At 40.4% G+C, this 19,178-nt stretch overlaps 1 protein-coding gene across 1 annotated transcript in view; it reads left to right on the top strand.

Moving 5' to 3' along the window:
* WDR90 (WD repeat domain 90) overlaps window positions 1-19,178 on the top strand; it is a 213,155-nt gene that overhangs the window by 105,565 nt on the left and 88,412 nt on the right. Inside the window, exons 18-20 of the mRNA XM_053694218.1 lie at window positions 10,751-10,890; window positions 11,474-11,604; window positions 12,433-12,563. Coding sequence (XP_053550193.1) covers window positions 10,751-10,890; window positions 11,474-11,604; window positions 12,433-12,563 — 402 coding nt within the window. The remainder of the gene's footprint in view (window positions 1-10,750; window positions 10,891-11,473; window positions 11,605-12,432; window positions 12,564-19,178) is intronic.

Below are 19,178 nucleotides of genomic sequence, written 5' to 3'. Positions count from 1 at the left end.
TTTTTTATATGTTATATGTCTTGAGCAACATATATATTTATTTAATCCTTTGTCTGCTGAACATCCACCAAGTGTCCCTCAATGGTTTAGAAGTATACTTTGCAGGTTTGTTGAGAGTTCAATTCCAGCTATGGCTACGTGTTCTTCACAGTGCATGTCTTTTCACTTTGTGGTTGTCTCTGTGGTGCAATGGATTACACATTGGACGTTTAAAGTCATGAAAGTGAGCCTTCGGCCACTCCACCCTGTCTGTGCCCAATCTCGTCTAATCTCGGAAGTTAATCAGGGCCGGGCCTGGCTAGTAATTCAAATTTTCTCTAGAATTTTGCCATTATTTTCTGAACTCAGAATTTTCAGGGATGGGAGATGGGACATTGTGGTTAGCTCCACCGCTCCAGAACTGATTTTGGTGACAGCTAGTGTCCTAAGCAGATGTTTAGATTTTTGCCCGAGTTCTATGCTTAAAATCTTGGTCTGTTGACATAACATCCATATCCGAACTTCTATTTTTACCCTTTGAGGCAAGACTTTGTTTGATCTTGGTGTGGCTGAGATCATTTCAGTAACTTCTGGTGATGCGAGGCGATCTTTCCAACTTCGGGACTAGTAGGTTACACCTAAGGATCACCAGAATTCTATTTTTTTGTTCCTTTCGTATCAAGGGATAAAAATCTTCCTTTTCCAATCCAGAACCTTTTAGAGGTCCAGTCAGCCTTGGAAATAAGGGAAGCAAGCCAAAGAATCTTCCTCTGAGTCTAGGTCAACATGAAGGGCCTGCCCCGGACACAGCCTGGATCAAGTAGGGGGGCAGGATTCCCTTTTTTCGGCGGGCTTGGATTCGCAATATCTCAGATCTTGAGCTGTGGAAGTAATATTCCTGGAATGCAGGATAGGATCATGTCTTGCCCCCTCTAGGAGCAGATTTAACCTGTCTAGGTTTTTTCTGCAAACCAAGCAAAGCGAAAGGTCTTCTTAAAACTGCGTAAAGGACATATCTTCTCTGGGAAGGATTCTATTCCATCCTTTTTATGATTCCCAAGAAAGAGGGTTTTTGTCCGACCCTTATTGGAACTGGAATTTCTCAAGGTTCTGTCCTTCAATGGAGACTATTTGTTCCATTCTTCCCTGGGGTCTGGAGGGTCAGTTCTTGACTCCCATATGCCTGAAGGACACGTATCTTTATGTTCCCTTTCTCAGGGAACATCTCCTTTTTTTCTGTGATTTGTCTTCAAGACATACAGTTCCTTTTGGTTTTTGTTCCTTCCTTTGGCCTTGCTAAGGCTCCTCGGATCTTTAGATTTTAGGGGTCCTTTTGTAGGTGGTCAGAATAGAGGTGACACCATACCTAGATGACATCTTGGTTCAGTTGCTATCTTTTTAGTGTAAAAGATCTCATACTGTGAAGTTTTTGTCTGTTCCATGAGTGGGGAGTGAATCTGGAAAAGAGTTCCCTGGTGCCAGTCTCCAAGGTGTGTTCTTCGGATTGGTTTTATCTGTCCATGAAGATTTTTCTGAGGTATGTCAGATAATCTTTGCTTTTTGCTTTTCTTAGTCCTCTATCCGTCCATCAGTGACTCAGTGTATGGAAGTAATTTGTCTGATGTTCCATACCCATCATTCCTTTTGCTTGGTTCCATCTGTCACTCCTACAGTTTTGTATGTTCAGTCTATGGAACAAAGCCCTCTCGGTTTTCTCACAAAGGATAACTGGATCTCCTTCAACGAGATTCTTTATTTTGGTTTTCGTAGGACCATCTGTTTCAGGGTACATGCTTCCTGAGACAATCCTTGGTGTTTGTGACCTCGGACGCCAGCCTGTCAGGCTGGGGAATAGTTTGGAGTTTTTACACGCTCAGTGTCTTTGGACTCGAGAGGAGTCTTCTCTTCCCATAATCTCCTAGAGTTGTGTGCTATCTTCTATGCCTTTTCAACCTGGCTTCAACTAGCTTTGGTCAGGTTTCTCAGATTCCAATTGTACGACTTTCCTCGGTGGAATACATCTTCCACCAGGGAGGCTTTCGGAGTTTGTTAGCTATGAAGGAGGTGTCTCCATTCTCCAGTGGGTGGAATCTCAAGATGGTCTCTTTCTGCTATCCACGTCCCAGGGGTGGTCATCTGGAAAGCGGTTTTCTGGGCAGACAGAATTTTCATCCTGGGGAGTGGGCTCTACATTCGGTTGTTTTCACAATAACCGTTAGGTGGAGGGTTCCGGATTTGGGTCAAGTAAGGTCCTAATCAATAGATCAACAAGTTGCTCTGCTTGATGTTCTGTCGGTGCCTTGGAACTTCCTGTTCCCTCCGTTTCCTCTCCTACATCGAGTCATTGCTTGTATAACGCAGGAGAGGGCATCTGTGATCTATTTGCACCTGCCTGATCTTGCAGGATCTGGGTCAGGAACTTGGTGAGTCTAGGCGTGGTTTTTCTGAGAAATTTATCATAAGGTATGGTGTAATTTCTTTTCTTGGTGTGAATCGAAGGATTTCTCTTGGAGCAGGGCGAAGGCTCCTCGTATTTGGTCTTTTCTTCAGGGTGGCCTGGAGAAAGGTTTATCAGCCCTCTGATGGGTCATCAAACGTCTGACAGATCTGTCAGATGTTTCATCTTTTCGGAAGGCCTTGGTCAGACCCAAGCCTGTGTTTACAGCTGTTGCTTTTCCTTTGAACTGTCATCTGGTTCTTAGAGGTCTACAGTAGGCTCCTTTTGAACCTAAGCATACCATTGATATAAGATGTTATCTTGGAAAGTTTTTGTTTCTCGTTACTGTTTCTTCTACTCCGAGCGTTCGTCTCTGCAGTGTGATAAGGCAGTTTTTCGTACTAGGCTGGGATTTTTTTTCCCAAGGTACTGTCGGATCGCAATATCAATCAGGAGATTGTTGTTCTTTCTTTTTGCATAACCTGATGTAATACTCGTTGGATATTTCCCTATCAGACCAAACTTGGCCAGTAGTCTTTTTATCCCAGCATCAAGTGGAAGGATAAGGAAAAATCCCAGAACAGAATGAAAGGTATAAAATGAGGTAAGTAGTACTCACGGAAAACAGGGCAGTCCTTAAAATCAGCAGTACAGGAAAAAACAGCAGAGAGGTCAGAGACAGGCAAGGTTCAGCAACAATAAGGCAATCCAACAGGTCAGGGGTTAAACAGCAGAGTGGTCAGACAAAGTTCAGCAACAAGGTATCAGCAGTTCTGGGGTTAAACAGAGTGGTCAGGTAGGCAAAGTCCAGCAACAAGGTATCCAGCAGTTCAGGGGTTAAACAGCAGAGTGGTCAGACAGGCAAAGTTCAGCAACAAGGTATCCAGCAGTTTTGGGGTTAAACAGAGTGGTCAGGTAGGCAAAGTCCAGCAACAAGGTATCCAGCAGTTCAGGTGTTAAGCAACAGAGTGGTCAGACAGGCAAAGTTCAGCAACGATAAGGTAATCAAGCAACAGTAGAAAATAGCACACAGAGTAAGTCCTATATTTGGGCAGTGTGTAAAAGTTAAGCAGGTACTTACATAGGCTCCAATTCGTGCCAAGGAGACTGAGGATCCAATCGACAAGAGAGGGGAATTGACGTGCGGTGATGACGTCATCACCGCACACTCACAGCAACTGCCGCGTCCATGGCAACAGCCATAGCAACAGAGTGGCGCAACAAAGAAGAAAGGAGCGGTGCAGCGTGACATGGCCCCCCACTCAAGGGTTCCCTCTGGGAACCAGAGTCAGCTTCAAAGGGTGAGTAGCATGGAACCTGGAGACCAAAGATGGAACTTGCACATCAAGGGCAGGGACCCAGAAACGCTCCGCCACAGACTAACCCTTCCAGTGCACAAGGTATTGGAGTTGCCTGCGCTTGATTCTGGAGTTCAGGATTTTGGCAACCTCATACTCCGGTTTGCCATGAATCAGGAGTGGAGGAGAAGGACGTCTGAGTCAAGTATACCTATTCATGATGTAGGGTTTGAGCAAGGAGATGTGAAAGACCGGTTGAATGTGCAAGGTCTTAGGCAAGGCCACTCTGTAGGCAACAGGAGAAAGTCTTTTGAGGACTTTATAAAGACCAATATACCGAAGCCCTAATTTGTGACAAGGTTGATGTAAGCGGAGGCAATTCCAGAACTGCTTTTAGCTTAGTGGGATCCATGGCGAAACCTTCTTTTGAGATGATATATCCAAGGAATTGAATTCGGACTTGATCAAATTCACTTTACTCCAATTTGGCTACCAGAGAATTGTTTCTGAGACGAAGAAGCACCTGTTTTACATGCTCATGATGCTCTTCCAGGGTGGTGGAGAATATGAGGATGTCAACCAGATGGATGATGACAGTACGATTAAGGAGGTCACGGAAGACATCATTGACGAATGCTTAAAAGACAGCAGGGGAATTGCACAGCCCAAAAGGCATTACGAGGTACTCATAATGCCCTGATCTCTTGTTGAAGGCAGTTTTCCAATCATGTCCCTGGAAGATACGAATTAGATTGTACGTTCCACGAAGATCTAATTTTGTAAAGTAGCAAGCATTTTGAAGCGAATCTCATAATTCAGTGATCAAGGGAATAGGATAACGATTCTTGATCATTATGTTGTTTAGGGCTCTGTAGTCGATACAGGGTCTCAGACCACCATCCTTTTTCCCGACAAAAAAGAACCCAGCCCCGGCAAGAGAGGAGGAAGGGCGAATGAAGCCTTTAGCTAAATTCTCTTGGACATATTCTTCCATGACTTTGGTTTCAGCTTTTGACAATGGATATGTCCTTCCTTTAGGAAGTGGGGCTCCAGGAAAGAGGTCAATTTTGCAGTCATAAGGGCGGTGAAGTGGTAACACATCAGCTGCTTTCTTTTCAAAGACATCCATAAAGTCTGCATATACTGAGGGAAGGTTAGAAGGGGTTTAGAAGGCTAGCTATAGGAATGTGTTTAAGTAGAGTAACCTTGGCAAGTAAAAACAGGATTTACTCCAGGAGACCAACTGTCCCTCAGTCCAGTAGAACTGAGGATTGTGTTTACGTAGCCAAGGAAGACCAAGGATAACTGGCTGTGCATGAGAATGAATTACATCAAAGTGCAACTGTTCAGAATGTAGGACCCCCACAGTCATGGTCAGGGGTGCTGATTCTAAATGGATTAAACCTGATCCAAGGGTAGTGCCATCCAGAGTGGTTATTTTTAGACATTGTTTTTTTCTGGAGAAGAGGCAATCCTGCGTGAATCATAAAACGGTGATCTAGGAAATTTCCGGCTGCCCCAGAATCAACAAAGGCCTGAGCGTGAACAGAGTTCTGGAGAAAGGTGAGGGTAACGGGTACCAATATCCGAGAAGAGTGAGGGGAATTAGTAGTGGCCATGCTTAGAGGTACCCCTTTTTATCCTCTAAGCAATGGCTTTTCCCAGGAGTATATTACAATTCTTAAGTTGGTGTGCATTGGAACCACAATAGAAGCACAGTCTTAATCTCCTTATTCTCTGTCTTTTGGATTCTGAGGACTTAAGGGAAGAGAGATCCATAGGTTCCTCTTCAGAGGTAACGGGAGGTTCTGGAAGAGTAGAGGGCAGTCTATTGGCTGGACGGGTAGGAGGACTAGAGGGAAGGATTCTACGAGTTTTCTCTCTCTCTCTCAGCTTGTCTTTCCTGAAAACATGAATCCAGACTGATGCAGAATGCTATCAAATCATCCAGGGAAGAGGAAACATCACGATAAGTGAGCTCATCCTTGTTGCGCTCATGCAGGCCTCTCCGTAAGGCCGCCTTGAGAGCACTGCAATTCCAACTGGTCTCAAGTGCTAAGGTGCGTAATTTGCTGGCATATTGTGCCACAGATCTATTGCTCTGGTGGAGATCCAAGGGAGAGTACTCTGCAGTAGAAGTGCGACCAGAAGCCCCAAATACGGAAGATAATGCAGAAATGAAGGTATCAGCATTGTTCCCCTTCCGGAGTTGAGCACTCTGTTCCAAAAGGGGAGAGACCCAGGCTAGGGCCTTGTCTTTCTCTAAAGAAATGATAAAGGTAACCTTTGACTGATGAGACTGGTAGGTATGAGGGTCATTGCGAAAATGCCGTCTGCACTGGTTGAGAAACCCCTACAGTCAGTAGTGCCATCAAACTTGTCAGGCAACGGTATCCGAGGTATGCTACCAGAAGCAGGAGAGGAGGTTGCATTACTAGCAGGGACAGGCTGTGTGGCAACAGGAGCAGCATTTTTCTCTGCAACAAGTGAGGAGAGCATAGAAGTAATAGTCTCCAACTTGGAATCCAGGCTTTGCAGGTGTGAGGCGTGGGTTCCCAGCATTTGTCCCTGAAGAGAAATTGCTCTATCTACCTCATTTAGGTCCATGGCCCAAGTATAATGTATGGCTCGTGGGATATTTCCCTATCAGACCAAACTTGGCCAGTAGTCTTTTTATCCCAGCGTCAAGTGGAAGGATAAGGAAATATCCCAGAACAGAATGAGAGGTATAAAATGAGGTAAGTAGTACTCACAGAAAACAGGGCAGTCCTTAAAATCCGCAGTACAGGAAAAAACAGCAGAGAGGTCAGAGACAGGCAAGGTTCGGCAACAATAAGGCAATCCAACAGGTCAGGGGTTAAACAGCAGAGTGGTCAGACAGGCAAAGTTCAGCAACAAGGTATCCAGCAGTTCAGGGGTTAAGCAACAGAGTGGTCAGACAGACAAAGTTCAGCAACGATAAGGTAATCTAGCAACAGTAGAAAATAGCACCCAGGAGCACACAGAGTAAGTCCTATACTTGGGCAGTATGTAAAAGTTAAGCAGGTACTTACATAGACGCCAAGGAGACTGAGGATCCAACTGGCAAGAGAGGGGAATTGAAAAGATAAATGAAATTATAAGCGCTAGAGGATGTATATACCCAGCTTAACTAGTGAATTCCCCTCCAAGAAAACAAGTGGTGCAAAAGCTATTAAAAAAATTAAGTTAAGCGCTAAAAGCAAGGGTATTTTGAATAATAATATTATATGTTTAAATCAAGTGTATAATGACATCTGGTGAAAAGCAAAAATATATAAAGAGGTGGTAGTGTGAAATAAATATACCGTGAAGAGAGATGTGTAATATTATGTGAATGTATAATATACTTATAAATGTATCAATAAAGAAATATATAAGGTGCAAAGAGATAAACTCAAACGGCAAATAATGTATCAATATCAGATAAATATAACAATGTATCAATTTATTAGAAACATAATAGTCTAAAATAAGGATCATTTAAAACAGAAAATATATCTTAAAATATGATCTGTCTAAAAATGAGGGACGTCTCCCTTAAAACAGATAGCGGCTCCTAGGAAACCTGTCAATATAAAAAAGTCAGTACTTGCGCTTTTGAAAGTGACCCAGCCAGGGGTTGTAAGGAAATTTCTTTACTCGCCAATTGCGATAGAAGATATTATTAGCATTAGTAAGGAGAGGCAAGTGAGCGTGTTCATAGCAAATAGTGCTCACCGTTTGTCTGCAGCTCGGCGTTACCGACTGATGGTAGAGGCGGCTTTTTATGCGGATCTTACGTGACCCCTCTGACGTCACGTGTGTATCCTTGACGTCCGGAATAGAGAAATGGAAATAATATCCAAAAGAATCCTTTATAGGATATCGTATTGCAAGCGAATATAGTAGTATCTTTTATGACAGCCCCTATTCCTTAGTAGAGAAGGAAGTCCTGGGGGAGATACAAAAAATCTTGGCGGTCACAATTCGTGACTAATATTCTCTTTCTTACGCTTGATAGGAGTAATAAATGGTAAAGTCCACAAAAACTTGGTGAACTGTGCTTGAAAACTTTGCGGTCGCTTATAGCGACTAGAGAATCCTTTGTGTTGGTGAACTTTGCGGTCGCTTATAGCGACTAGGGAATCCTTTGTGTTGATAAACTTTGCGGTCGCTTATAGCGTCTAGAAGATCCTTTGTGCTGGTAAACTTTGCGGTCGATTCTAGCGACTAAAGAATCTTTTGTTGATATGTTAATGCCAATTAGCACAGCATTGGTAAGGTCCTGATAGGAAGTCAGTACTCCTTGGAGAAAGTCAATTCTTATCAAATATCAGAAAAGATAAGATAAAGGTGCAAGGTGTATATATTTTTGATTTTCACCGGATGTTATTATACACTTGATTTAAACATATAATATTATTATTCAAAATACCCTTGCTTTTAGCGCTTAACTTCATTTTTTAATAGCTTTTAAGAGAGGGGAATTGACATGCAGCAATGAAGTCATCACCTCACGCTCACAGCAACAGCCGCATCCATGGCAACAGCCATAGCAACAGAGCGGCGCAATGGAGAAGAAAGGAGCGGCGTGACACCTGGATTTTGTGTGTGCTCTAAATTATTGCCTTCAAACAACTAAAGAATTCAGGCAATTTTCTGCCCTGTTTGTTGTTTTTTTCTGGTCAGTGTAAGGGTCAGAAGGCCTCTTTTCCCATTCTTTCTATTTGGGTGAGAAGTGTTTATCCGTTTAGTTTATGAGTCAGCTGGTCATCGGCCTCCTGAGATAATTACGGCTCATTCCACTAGGGCTGTCTCTTCTCCTGGGCTTTTTAAGATGAGTCTTCTGTGGACCGAATTTGCAAGGCGGCTACATGGTTTTCCTTGCATTACTTTTCCAAATTCTTCTAATTTGATTATTTTGCCTCGGTTGAGGTTTCCTTTGGGAGAGCAGTTCTTAAGCGGTGGTGCCTTCTGTTTAGGTCTGCCTATCTTGTTCTCCCTCCCTTTCATTCTGTGTCCTCTAGCTTGGGTATTGGTTCCCACTAGTAATTAGAAAGAAATCGTGGACTCTCCATGCCATAGGAAAGAAAACTAAATTTATGCTTACCTGATAAATTTCTTTCTTTCCGGGCATGAAGAGTCCCCGACCCGCCCTCTATTAGATTTAAGACAGTAGTTTTTTAGACATCAGGCACCTCTATACCCTTGTGTTATCTTCTTTTTTCGTTTCCTTCGGCCGAATGACTGGGGGTTATGGGTAAGGGAAGTGACACTTAACAGCTCTGCTGGGGGGCTCTTTGCCTCCTCCTGCTGGCCAGGAGTTGACTATCCCACCAGTAATTGGAATGAAATCGTAGACTCTCCATGCCCGGAAAGAAAGAAATGTATCAGGTAAGCATACATTTTGTTTTTTCATATGATTTGTGGGCTCAGATATGACTTGGGGTACCAATAGTAGAGTTTTTTCTTTAGCCATATCCTTTATTTTGAGCAAATTAAGAAATATGAGAGATGACACATCTTAGCTGTTTCTCTCATTAAGAGCCTGATGATTTAATGCTCTCTGCTTTGGTGAGATGATCTATGAAATCTCCTGAGCAATACTATGTTTGTCAATTTTATAATGACAACTTTTAGCCGTATAAGGTTCTGGATGTGAAGGAGAGACCCCCTACACTGCAATATAATGCTAAAGAAAAGAAACAACAAAGATTTTGTCTGATTTCTCTCTATGCGGCGAGTGTTTGTCAATAAGGCCCTAATTGAGGTTTTGAGTTCCCGATGATCTAGGGTTCTACGCTCTTGCGAGATTATCAAAGAATGATCAAAGACGTCTTGTCAGTTCTGTGAGCTCCCTTTTAAAGAATTTTAGAAAGGCTTGAGAGCTTTTTATCTAGCTATGCAGGGTTCTGGGTGTGAAGGAGTGATGTATAGATTGTGATATAACCAAAAAGCCTCCAAAGATTGATTATCAGGTCTTGGGTGTGAAGGAGATACACATACATTATTATATAATGCTCAAATTTGTAATCATATTGTTTTAATGTGTGTGTTTTTCCTCTGTGGCAGTTAATTTTTAAAGGGACACTCAATCAAAATTAAATTTTCATTTTTCATGCCATTTTAAACAACTTTCCAATTTACTTCCATTAACAAAATGTGCACAGTCTTTTTATATTTTAACTTTTTGAGTCACCAGCTCCTACTGAGCGTGTGCAAGAATAAGTGTGTATGCATTTGTGAATGGCTGATGGCTGTCACATGGTACGTGTATGCATTTGTGATTGGCAGATGGCTGTCACATGGTACAGGGGGAGTGGAAATAGACATAACTTTTAAAATTGTCAGAAAAAAAATCTACTACTCATTTGAAGTTCAGACTAAGTGCTATTGCATTGTTTTGTTATCTTGAATTTGTTGATTATGCAAATCTACTGTGTTGACTGTTCCTTTAATAATTGGGCCCTAAGACTAAGCTACAAATTCAGCGTAACATTACTAAAATTATGCTGTACCTCTAGAATTTAGGATGAACCCCTTAAAGGTATATGAAACCCAACATTTTTATTTCATAATTCAGATAGAGCATGCAGTTTTACACCACTTCTAGTGTCAATTTATTTTTCATAATTTTCTTCGTATCTTTTGTTGAAAAATAGGGATATAAGCTTAGCAGCTGGCCCATTTTTGGAGCACTATATTGCAGCAGTTTTGCAAGAATTTGATCATTTTGTAAGAGCACTTGATGGCAGCACTATTTCTTGCCATGTAGCGCTCCAGACAACTACCTAGGGGTCTCTTCAACAAAGAATTTCATGGGAATGAAGCAAATTTTATAATAGAAGTAAATTGGATTTTTTTTTACAAATTGTATGCTCTGTCTGATTCCCAAAAGAACATTTTGTGATTCATATCCCTTTAAGAGAGATGTATCCCTTAACATTTGCTAAGTGTTAGCTTTCATTCATTTTTACTATTACATTGACACTGGAGTATAATAATAATTTTTTACTCTTTTTTCCTGTAATTCCAGCTATATGATTTCACAGCCAATGAGGAAACCCCATGTACTGTGGTCTTTCATCCCATTTGTCAGGCCCTCGCCTGTGGATTTAGTAGTGGGGTGGTGAGGTTTTTTGACATTACTAGTACAACTCTGCAGGCAGAACACAAGTAAGAACAAATGTTACACCCATTGTATTTATATCTCGGGGGCTACAGAAGCAGTTCTCTGTTATATGAGTGTTATGAGATTGGCATACTAATACTAATCATGTTTTCAGTGCATAACATATCAAGTCTTTCTTTAAAGGGACACTTAAGTCAAAATGAAACTTTCATGATTCAGATAGAGTGTGCAATTTTAAACAACTTTCCAATTTAATTCCATTAACAAAATGTGCACAGTCTTTTTATATTTACACTTGTTGAGTCACCAGCTCCTACTGAGTATGTGCAAGAATTCCCATAATATATATTTATATGCATTTGTGATTGGCTGATGTCTGTCACATGATGCATTGTGAGTGGAAATAGACATAACTGAAATTTGTCAGATAAAAAATCTACTACTCATTTGAAGCTCAGACTTAGGGCTATTGCAATATCTTATCATGCATTTGTTGATTATGCAAATCTACTGTATTAACTGGTCCTTTAATATACATAAGAGGCCACTAGTATTCTTACTACTTTTGATACATAATGCTTGATATCATGGGACTTATTTGATAAATGTCTTTCATGTCTTGTACAGACAGCATAGAGGAGAAATCACTGGCCTCCACTTCTCTCCTGATGGCGGTCTGATGTACAGCACATGCGCTTTAGGCTCATTAGCGCTGTACAATATTGCCCAGAGGGAGCAGCATGTCCTGCGGGTGCTTGGTGAGTCTATAAAGATGTATTTAAAAGGACACTCAAGTCAAAATTAAACTTTCATTATTCAGATAAAGCAGTAATTTTAAACAACTTTCCAATTTATTTCCATTAACAAAATGTGCACAGTCTTTTTATATTTAAACTTTTTGAGTCACCAGCTCCTACTGAGCATGTGCAAGAAATCACAGAATATATATGTATATGCATTTGTGATTGGCTGATGGCTGTCACATGGTACAGGGGGAGTGGAAATAGACATAACTTTTAAAATTGTCATAAAAAAAATCTACTAATAATTTGAAGTTCAGACTAAGTGCTATTGCATTGTCTAGTTATCGTGCATTAGTTGATTATGCAAATCTACTGTGTTGACTGGTCCTTTAATAGAGAAAAATATATATTTTATTTCCATATTTGTTTCTCTACCGTTCACACAGTCTTTTTTTCCTTTCTTGAGAAATTTTGTTTTTACTTAGTTCCCATTTTAAGTTCTTGCTCCAGTTATTTAGTAGTAGTAAAAAAGGACATGCTCTGATTTTTTTGCGTTACTGATTATAACCACAACAAGGATAAACGCGTAGGTAAAGTCAAGCTCCGGAGCTGCAAGCCTTAAAGGTTTAGAGCAGGACACAACTGGTGATTGCAGGATCATGTGACTGCTGCTTCTGATTGAATGACCAGCAGTCTCTGTACAAGACTTCACCTATGTGTTTAACCTCTGCAAAGGGGTTAACCACATAGTGAGCTAGGACCAGTAATGCAAAATATAGAAATAATATAGATAACACTGCTCCCTGTACATTTAACTTGCCTTTAATTTCTATTTCTGTATAGGGAACGTGGTGTGTAAGGATTCCGAGAGGGGACCTCAGGCTTTGTCTCTGAGCCGTAACGGTCGACTTCTTGCTTTTGTTGGCCCCTCTGAGTACACAGTGACAGTCATGGACGGCCGTACATTGGATGAGGTAGCCATACATTCGGAAATCACTTGCACAGTTTTATTTAATCTATTTTATGTACATGAACCAGGGAAAAGATGATTGGAAACGTGCATGTGTTACGGTGCATCTTTGAGATTACCCCCAATCATTTATTGAAGCATTTGAAAGCTTCAATAACTTTATTTATAACTACATAATACTGAATTCCTAATAAGTTGTATTCATCTATGTCACATTATTTGCTTTCAAGTTTTTCAGTTGTTGTGTTTCTCTTATAATTAAAAGTACAGCTACTAATGTATTCAATTGGTAGACAATAAAACATGCATTTACTGTAAGAAAAGTGTTTTACTGTGTAACTTTCAAGTTTCATTTAGTTATGACTGGTCTGTATTGAAGCAACCCATTACTGTTGCACCCAGTTTTAAATGGAGGAAAGCCAGGCCATCTATTTTAACAATCAAGTATAGTAAAGCAGCTATCTTTAAAGGGACACTAAACCCATTTTCTTTCATGATTCAGATAGAGCATGCAATTTTTTAAGCAACTTTCTAATTTACTCCTATTATCAATTTCTTTCATGTAATTAGCAAGAGTCCATGAGCTAGTGACGTATGGGATATACATTCCTACCAGGAGGGGCAAAGTTTCCCAAACCTTAAAATGCCTATAAATACACCCCTCACCACACCCACAATTCAGTTTTACAAACTTTGCCTCCGATGGAGGTGGTGAAGTAAGTTTGTGCTAGATTCTACGTTGATATGCGCTCCGCAGCAAGTTGGAGCCCGGTTTTCCTCTCAGCGTGCAGTGAATGTCAGAGGGATGTGAGGAGTATTGCCTATTTGAATGCAGTGATCTCCTTCTAAGGGGTCTATTTCATAGGTTCTCTGTTATCGGTCGTAGAGATTCATCTCTTACCTCCCTTTTCAGATCGACGATATACTCTTATATATACCATTACCTCTGCTGATTCTCGTTTCAGTACTGGTTTGGCTATCTACTATATGTAGATGAGTGTCCTGGGGTAAGTAAGTCTTATTTTCTGTGACACTCCTAGCTATGGTTGGGCACTTTGTTTATAAAGTTCTAAATATATGTATTCAAACATTTATTTGCCTTGACTCAGAATGTTCAACTTTCCTTATTTTCAGACAGTCAGTTTCATATTTGGGATAATGCATTTTAACATTTTTCTTACCTTAAAATTTGACTTTTTCCCTGTGGGCTGTTAGGCTCGCGGGGGCTGAAAATGCTTCATTTTATTGCGTCATTCTTGGCGCGGACTTTTTTGGCGCAAAAATTCTATTTCCGTTTCCGGTGTCATACATGTCGCCGGAAGTTGCGTCATTTTTTGACGTTATTTTGCGCCAAAAATGTCGGCGTTCCGGATGTGGCGTCATTTTTGGCGCCAAAAAGCATTTAGGCGCCAAATAATGTGGGCGTCTTATTTGGCGCGAAAAAATATGGGCGTCACTTTTGTCTCCACATTATTTAAGTCTCATTTTTTATTGCTTCTGGTTGCTAGAAGCTTGTTCTTTGGCATTTTTTCCCATTCCTGAAACTGTCATTTAAGGAATTTGATCAATTTTGCTTTATATATATATGTTGTTTTTTCTCTTACATATTGCAAGATGTCTCACGTTGCATCTGAGTCAGAAGATACTACAGGAAAATCGCTGTCAAGTGCTGAATCTACCAAAGCTAAGTGTATCTGCTGTAAACTTTTGGTAGCTATTTCTCCAGCTGTTGTTTGTATTGATTGTCATGACAAACTTGTTAAAGCAGATAATATTTCCTTTAGTAAAGTACCATTGCCTGTTGCAGTTCCTTCAACATCTAAGGTGCAGAATGTTCCTGATAATATAAGAGATTTTGTTTCTGAATCCATCAAGAAGGCTATGTCTGTTATTTCTCCTTCTAGTAAACGTAAAAAATCTTTTAAAACTTCTCTCCCTACAGATGAATTTTTAACTGAACATCATCATTCTGATTCTGATGATTCCTCTGGTTCAGAGGATTCTGTCTCAGAGGTTGATGCTGATAAATCTTCATATTTATTTAAAATGGAATTTATTCGTTCTTTACTTAAAGAAGTCCTAATTGCTTTAGAAATAGAGGATTCTGGTCCTCTTGATACTAAATCTAAACGTTTAAATAAGGTTTTTAAATCTCCTGTAGTTATTCCAGAAGTTTTTCCTGTCCCTGATGCTATTTCTGCAGTAATTTCCAAAGAATGGGATAATTTGGGTAATTCATTTACTCCTTCTAAACGTTTTAAGCAATTATATCCTGTGCCGTCTGACAGACTGGAATTTTGGGACAAGATCCCTAAAGTTGATGGGGCTATTTCTACCCTTGCTAAACGTACTACTATTCCTACGTCAGATGGTACTTCGTTTAAGGATCCTCTAGATAGGAAAATTGAGTCCTTTCTAAGAAAAGCTTATCTGTGTTCAGGTAATCTTCTTAGACCTGCTATATCTTTGGCTGATGTTGCTGCAGCTTCAACTTTTTGGTTGGAAACTTTAGCGCAACAAGTAACACATCGTGATTCTCATGATATTATTATTCTTCTTCAACATGCTAATAATTTTATCTGTGATGCCATTTTTTGATATTATCAGAGTTGATGTCAGGTTTATGTCTCTAGCTATTTTAGCTAGAAGAGCTTTATGGCTTAAAACTTGGAATGCTGATATGGCTTCTAAATCAACTTTACTTTCCATTTCTTTCCAGGGTAACAAATTATTTGGTTCTCAGTTGGATTCCATTATTTCAACTGTTACTGGTGGGAAAGGAACTTTTTTACCTCAGGATAAAAAATCTAAAGGTAAAAACAGGGCTAATAATCGTTTTCGTTCCTTTCGTTTCAACAAAGAACAAAAGCCTGATCCTTCATCCTCAGGAGCAGTTTCAGTTTGGAGACCATCTCCAGTTTGGAATAAATCCAAGCCAGCTAGAAAGGCAAAGCCTGCTTCTAAGTCCACATGAAGGTGCGGCCCTCATTCCAGCTCAGCTGGTAGGGGGCAGGTTACGTTTTTTCAAGGAAATTTGGATCAATTCTGTTCACAATCTTTGGATTCAGAGCATTGTTTCAGAAGGGTACAGAATTGGTTTCAAGTTGAGACCTCCTGCAAAGAGATTTTTTCTTTCCCGTGTCCCAGTAAATCCAGTAAAAGCTCAAGCATTTCTGAAATGTGTTTCAGATCTAGAGTTGACTGGAGTAATTATGCCAGTTCCAGTTCCGGAACAGGGGATGGGGTTTTATTCAAATCTCTTCATTGTACCAAAGAAGGAGAATTCTTTCAGACCAGTTCTGGATCTAAAAATATTGAATCGTTATGTAAGGATACCAACGTTCAAGATGGTAACTGTAAGGACTATCTTACCTTTTGTTCAGCAAGGGAATTATATGTCCACAATAGATTTACAGGATGCATATCTGCATATTCCGATTCATCCAGATCATTATCAGTTTCTGAGATTCTCGTTTCTGGACAAGCATTACCAATTTGTGGCTCTGCCGTTTGGCCTAGCTACAGCTCCAAGAATTTTTACAAAGGTTCTCGGTGCCCTGCTGTCTGTAATCAGAGAACAGGGTATTGTGGTATTTCCTTATTTGGACGATATCTTGGTACTTGCTCAGTCTTTACATTTAGCAGAATCTCATACGAATCGACTTGTGTTGTTTCTTCAAGATCATGGTTGGAGGATCAATTTACCAAAAAGTTCTTTGATTCCTCAGACAAGGGTAACCTTTCTGGGTTTCCAGATGGATTCAGTGTCCATGACTCTGTCTTTAACAGACAAGAGACGTCTAAAGTTGATTACAGCTTGTCGAAACCTTCAGTCACAATCATTCCCTTCGGTAGCCTTATGCATGGAAATTCTAGGTCTTATGACTGCTGCATCGGACGCGATCCCCTTTGCTCGTTTTCACATGCGACCTCTTCAGCTCTGTATGCTGAAGCAATGGTGCAAGGATTACACGAAGATATCTCAATTAATATCTTTAAAACCGATTGTTCGACACTCTCTAACATGGTGGACAGATCACCATCGTTTAATTCAGGGGGCTTCTTTTGTGCTTCCGACCTGGACTGTAATTTCAACAGATGCAAGTCTCACAGGTTGGGGAGCTGTGTGGGGATCTCTGACGGCACAAGGAGTTTGGGAATCTCAGGAGGTGAGATTACCGATCAATATTTTGGAACTCCGTGCAATTTTCAGAGCTCTTCAGTTTTGGCCTCTTCTGAAGAGAGAATCGTTCATTTGTTTTCAGACAGACAATGTCACAACTGTGGCATACATCAATCATCAAGGAGGGACTCACAGTCCTCTGGCTATGAAAGAAGTATCTCGAATTTTGGTTTGGGCGGAATCCAGCTCCTGTCTAATCTCTGCGGTTCATATCCCAGGTGTAGACAATTGGGAAGCGGATTATCTCAGTCGCCAAACGTTGCATCCGGGCGAATGTTCTCTTCACCCAGAGGTTTTTCTTCAGATTGTTCAAATGTGGGAACTTCCAGAAATAGATCTGATGGCGTCCCATCTAAACAAGAAACTTCCCAGGTATCTGTCCAGATCCCGGGATCTTCAGGCGGAGGCAGTGGATGCATTATCACTTCCTTGGAAGTATCATCCTGCCTATATCTTTCCGCCTCTAGTTCTTCTTCCAAGAGTAATCTCCAAGATTCTGAAGGAATGCTCGTTTGTTCTGCTGGTAGCTCCGGCATGGCCTCACAGGTTTTGGTATGCGGATCTTGTCCGGATGGCCTCTTGCCAACCGTGGACTCTTCCGTTAAGACCAGACCTTCTGTCACAAGGTCCTTTTTTTCCATCAGGATCTGAAATCCTTAAATTTAAAGGTATGGAGATTGAACGCTTGATTCTTGGTCAAAGAGGTTTCTCTGACTCTGTGATTAATACTATGTTACAGGCTCGTAAATCTGTATCTCGAGAGATATATTATAGAGTCTGGAAGACTTATATTTCTTGGTGTCTTTCTCATCATTTTTCCTGGCATTCTTTTAGAATACCGAGAATTTTACAGTTCCTTCAGGATGGTTTAGATAAAGGTTTGTCCGCAAGTTCTTTGAAAGGACAAATCTCTGCTCTTTCTGTTCTTTTTCACAGAAAGATTGCTATTCTTCCTGATATTCATTGTTTTGTACAAGCTTTGGTTCGTATAAAACCTGTCATTAAGTCAATTTCTCCTCCTTGGAGTTTGAATTTGGTTCTGGGAGCTCTTCAAGCTCCTCCGTTTGAAACTATGCATTCATTGGATATTAAATTACTTTCTTGGAAAGTTTTGTTCCTTTTGGCCATCTCTTCTGCCAGAAGAGTTTCTGAATTATCTGCTCTTTCTTGTGAGTCTCCTTTTCTGATTTTTCATCAGGATAAGGCGGTGTTACGAACTTCTTTTGAATTTTTACCTAAAGTTGTGAATTCCAACAACATTAGTAGAGAAATTGTGGTTCCTTCATTATGTCCTAATCCTAAGAATTCTAAGGAGAAATCGTTGCATTCTTTGGATGTTGTTAGAGCTTTGAAATATTATGTTGAAGCTACGAAATCTTTTCGTAAGACTTCTAGTCTATTTGTTATCTTTTCCGGTTCTAGAAAAGGCCAGAAAGCTTCTGCCATTTCTTTGGCATCTTGGTTGAAATCTTTAATTTATCTTGCCTATGTTGAGTCGGGTAAAACTCCGCCTCAGAGAATTACAGCTCATTCTACTAGGTCAGTTTCTACTTCCTGGGCGTTTAGGAATGAAGCTTCGGTTGACCAGATCTACAAAGCAGCGACTTGGTCCTCTTTGCATACTTTTACTAAATTCTACCATTTTGATGTATTTTCTTCTTCTGAAGCAGTTTTGGTAGAAAAGTACTTCAGGCAGCGGTTTCAGTTTGAATCTTCTGCTTATGTTTTTCGTTAAACTTTATTTTGGGTGTGGATTATTTTCAGCAGGAATTGGCTGTCTTTATTTTATCCCTCCCTCTCTAGTGACTCTTGTGTGGAAAGATCCACTTCTTGGGTAGTCATTATCCCATACGCCATTAGCTCATGGACTCTTGCTAATTACATGAAAGAAAACATAATTTATGTAAGAACTTACCTGATAAATTCATTTCTTTCATATTAGCAAGAGTCCATGAGGCCCGCCCTTTTTTTGTGGTGGTTATGATTTTTGTATAAAGCACAATTATTCCAATTCCTTATTTTATATGCTTTCGCACTTTTTTATCACCCCACTTCTTGGCTATTCGTTAAACTGAATTGTGGGTGTGGTGAGGGGTGTATTTATAGGCATTTTGAGGTTTGGGAAACTTTGCCCCTCCTGGTAGGAATGTATATCCCATACGTCACTAGCTCATGGACTCTTGCTAATATGAAAGAAATGAATTTATCAGGTAAGTTCTTACATAAATTATGTTTTTTCTTTGTTCACTCGCTATCTTTATTTGAAAAAGCAAGAATGTAAAGCTTAGACGCTGGCCCATTTTTGGTTCAGAACCTGGGTTGCACTTGCTGATTGGTAGCTAAATGTAGCCACCAATCAGCAAGCGCTATCCAGGGTGCTAAACCAAAAATAGCCCGGCATTTTAGCTTAGAGTCCTTCTTTTTCAAATAAAGATA

This window comes from Bombina bombina, chromosome 11 (genome assembly GCF_027579735.1).
Source record: "Bombina bombina isolate aBomBom1 chromosome 11, aBomBom1.pri, whole genome shotgun sequence".
In the NCBI taxonomy this organism is placed as follows: domain Eukaryota; kingdom Metazoa; phylum Chordata; class Amphibia; order Anura; family Bombinatoridae; genus Bombina; species Bombina bombina.
This window is presented reverse-complemented; position numbering and strand designations above follow the sequence as displayed.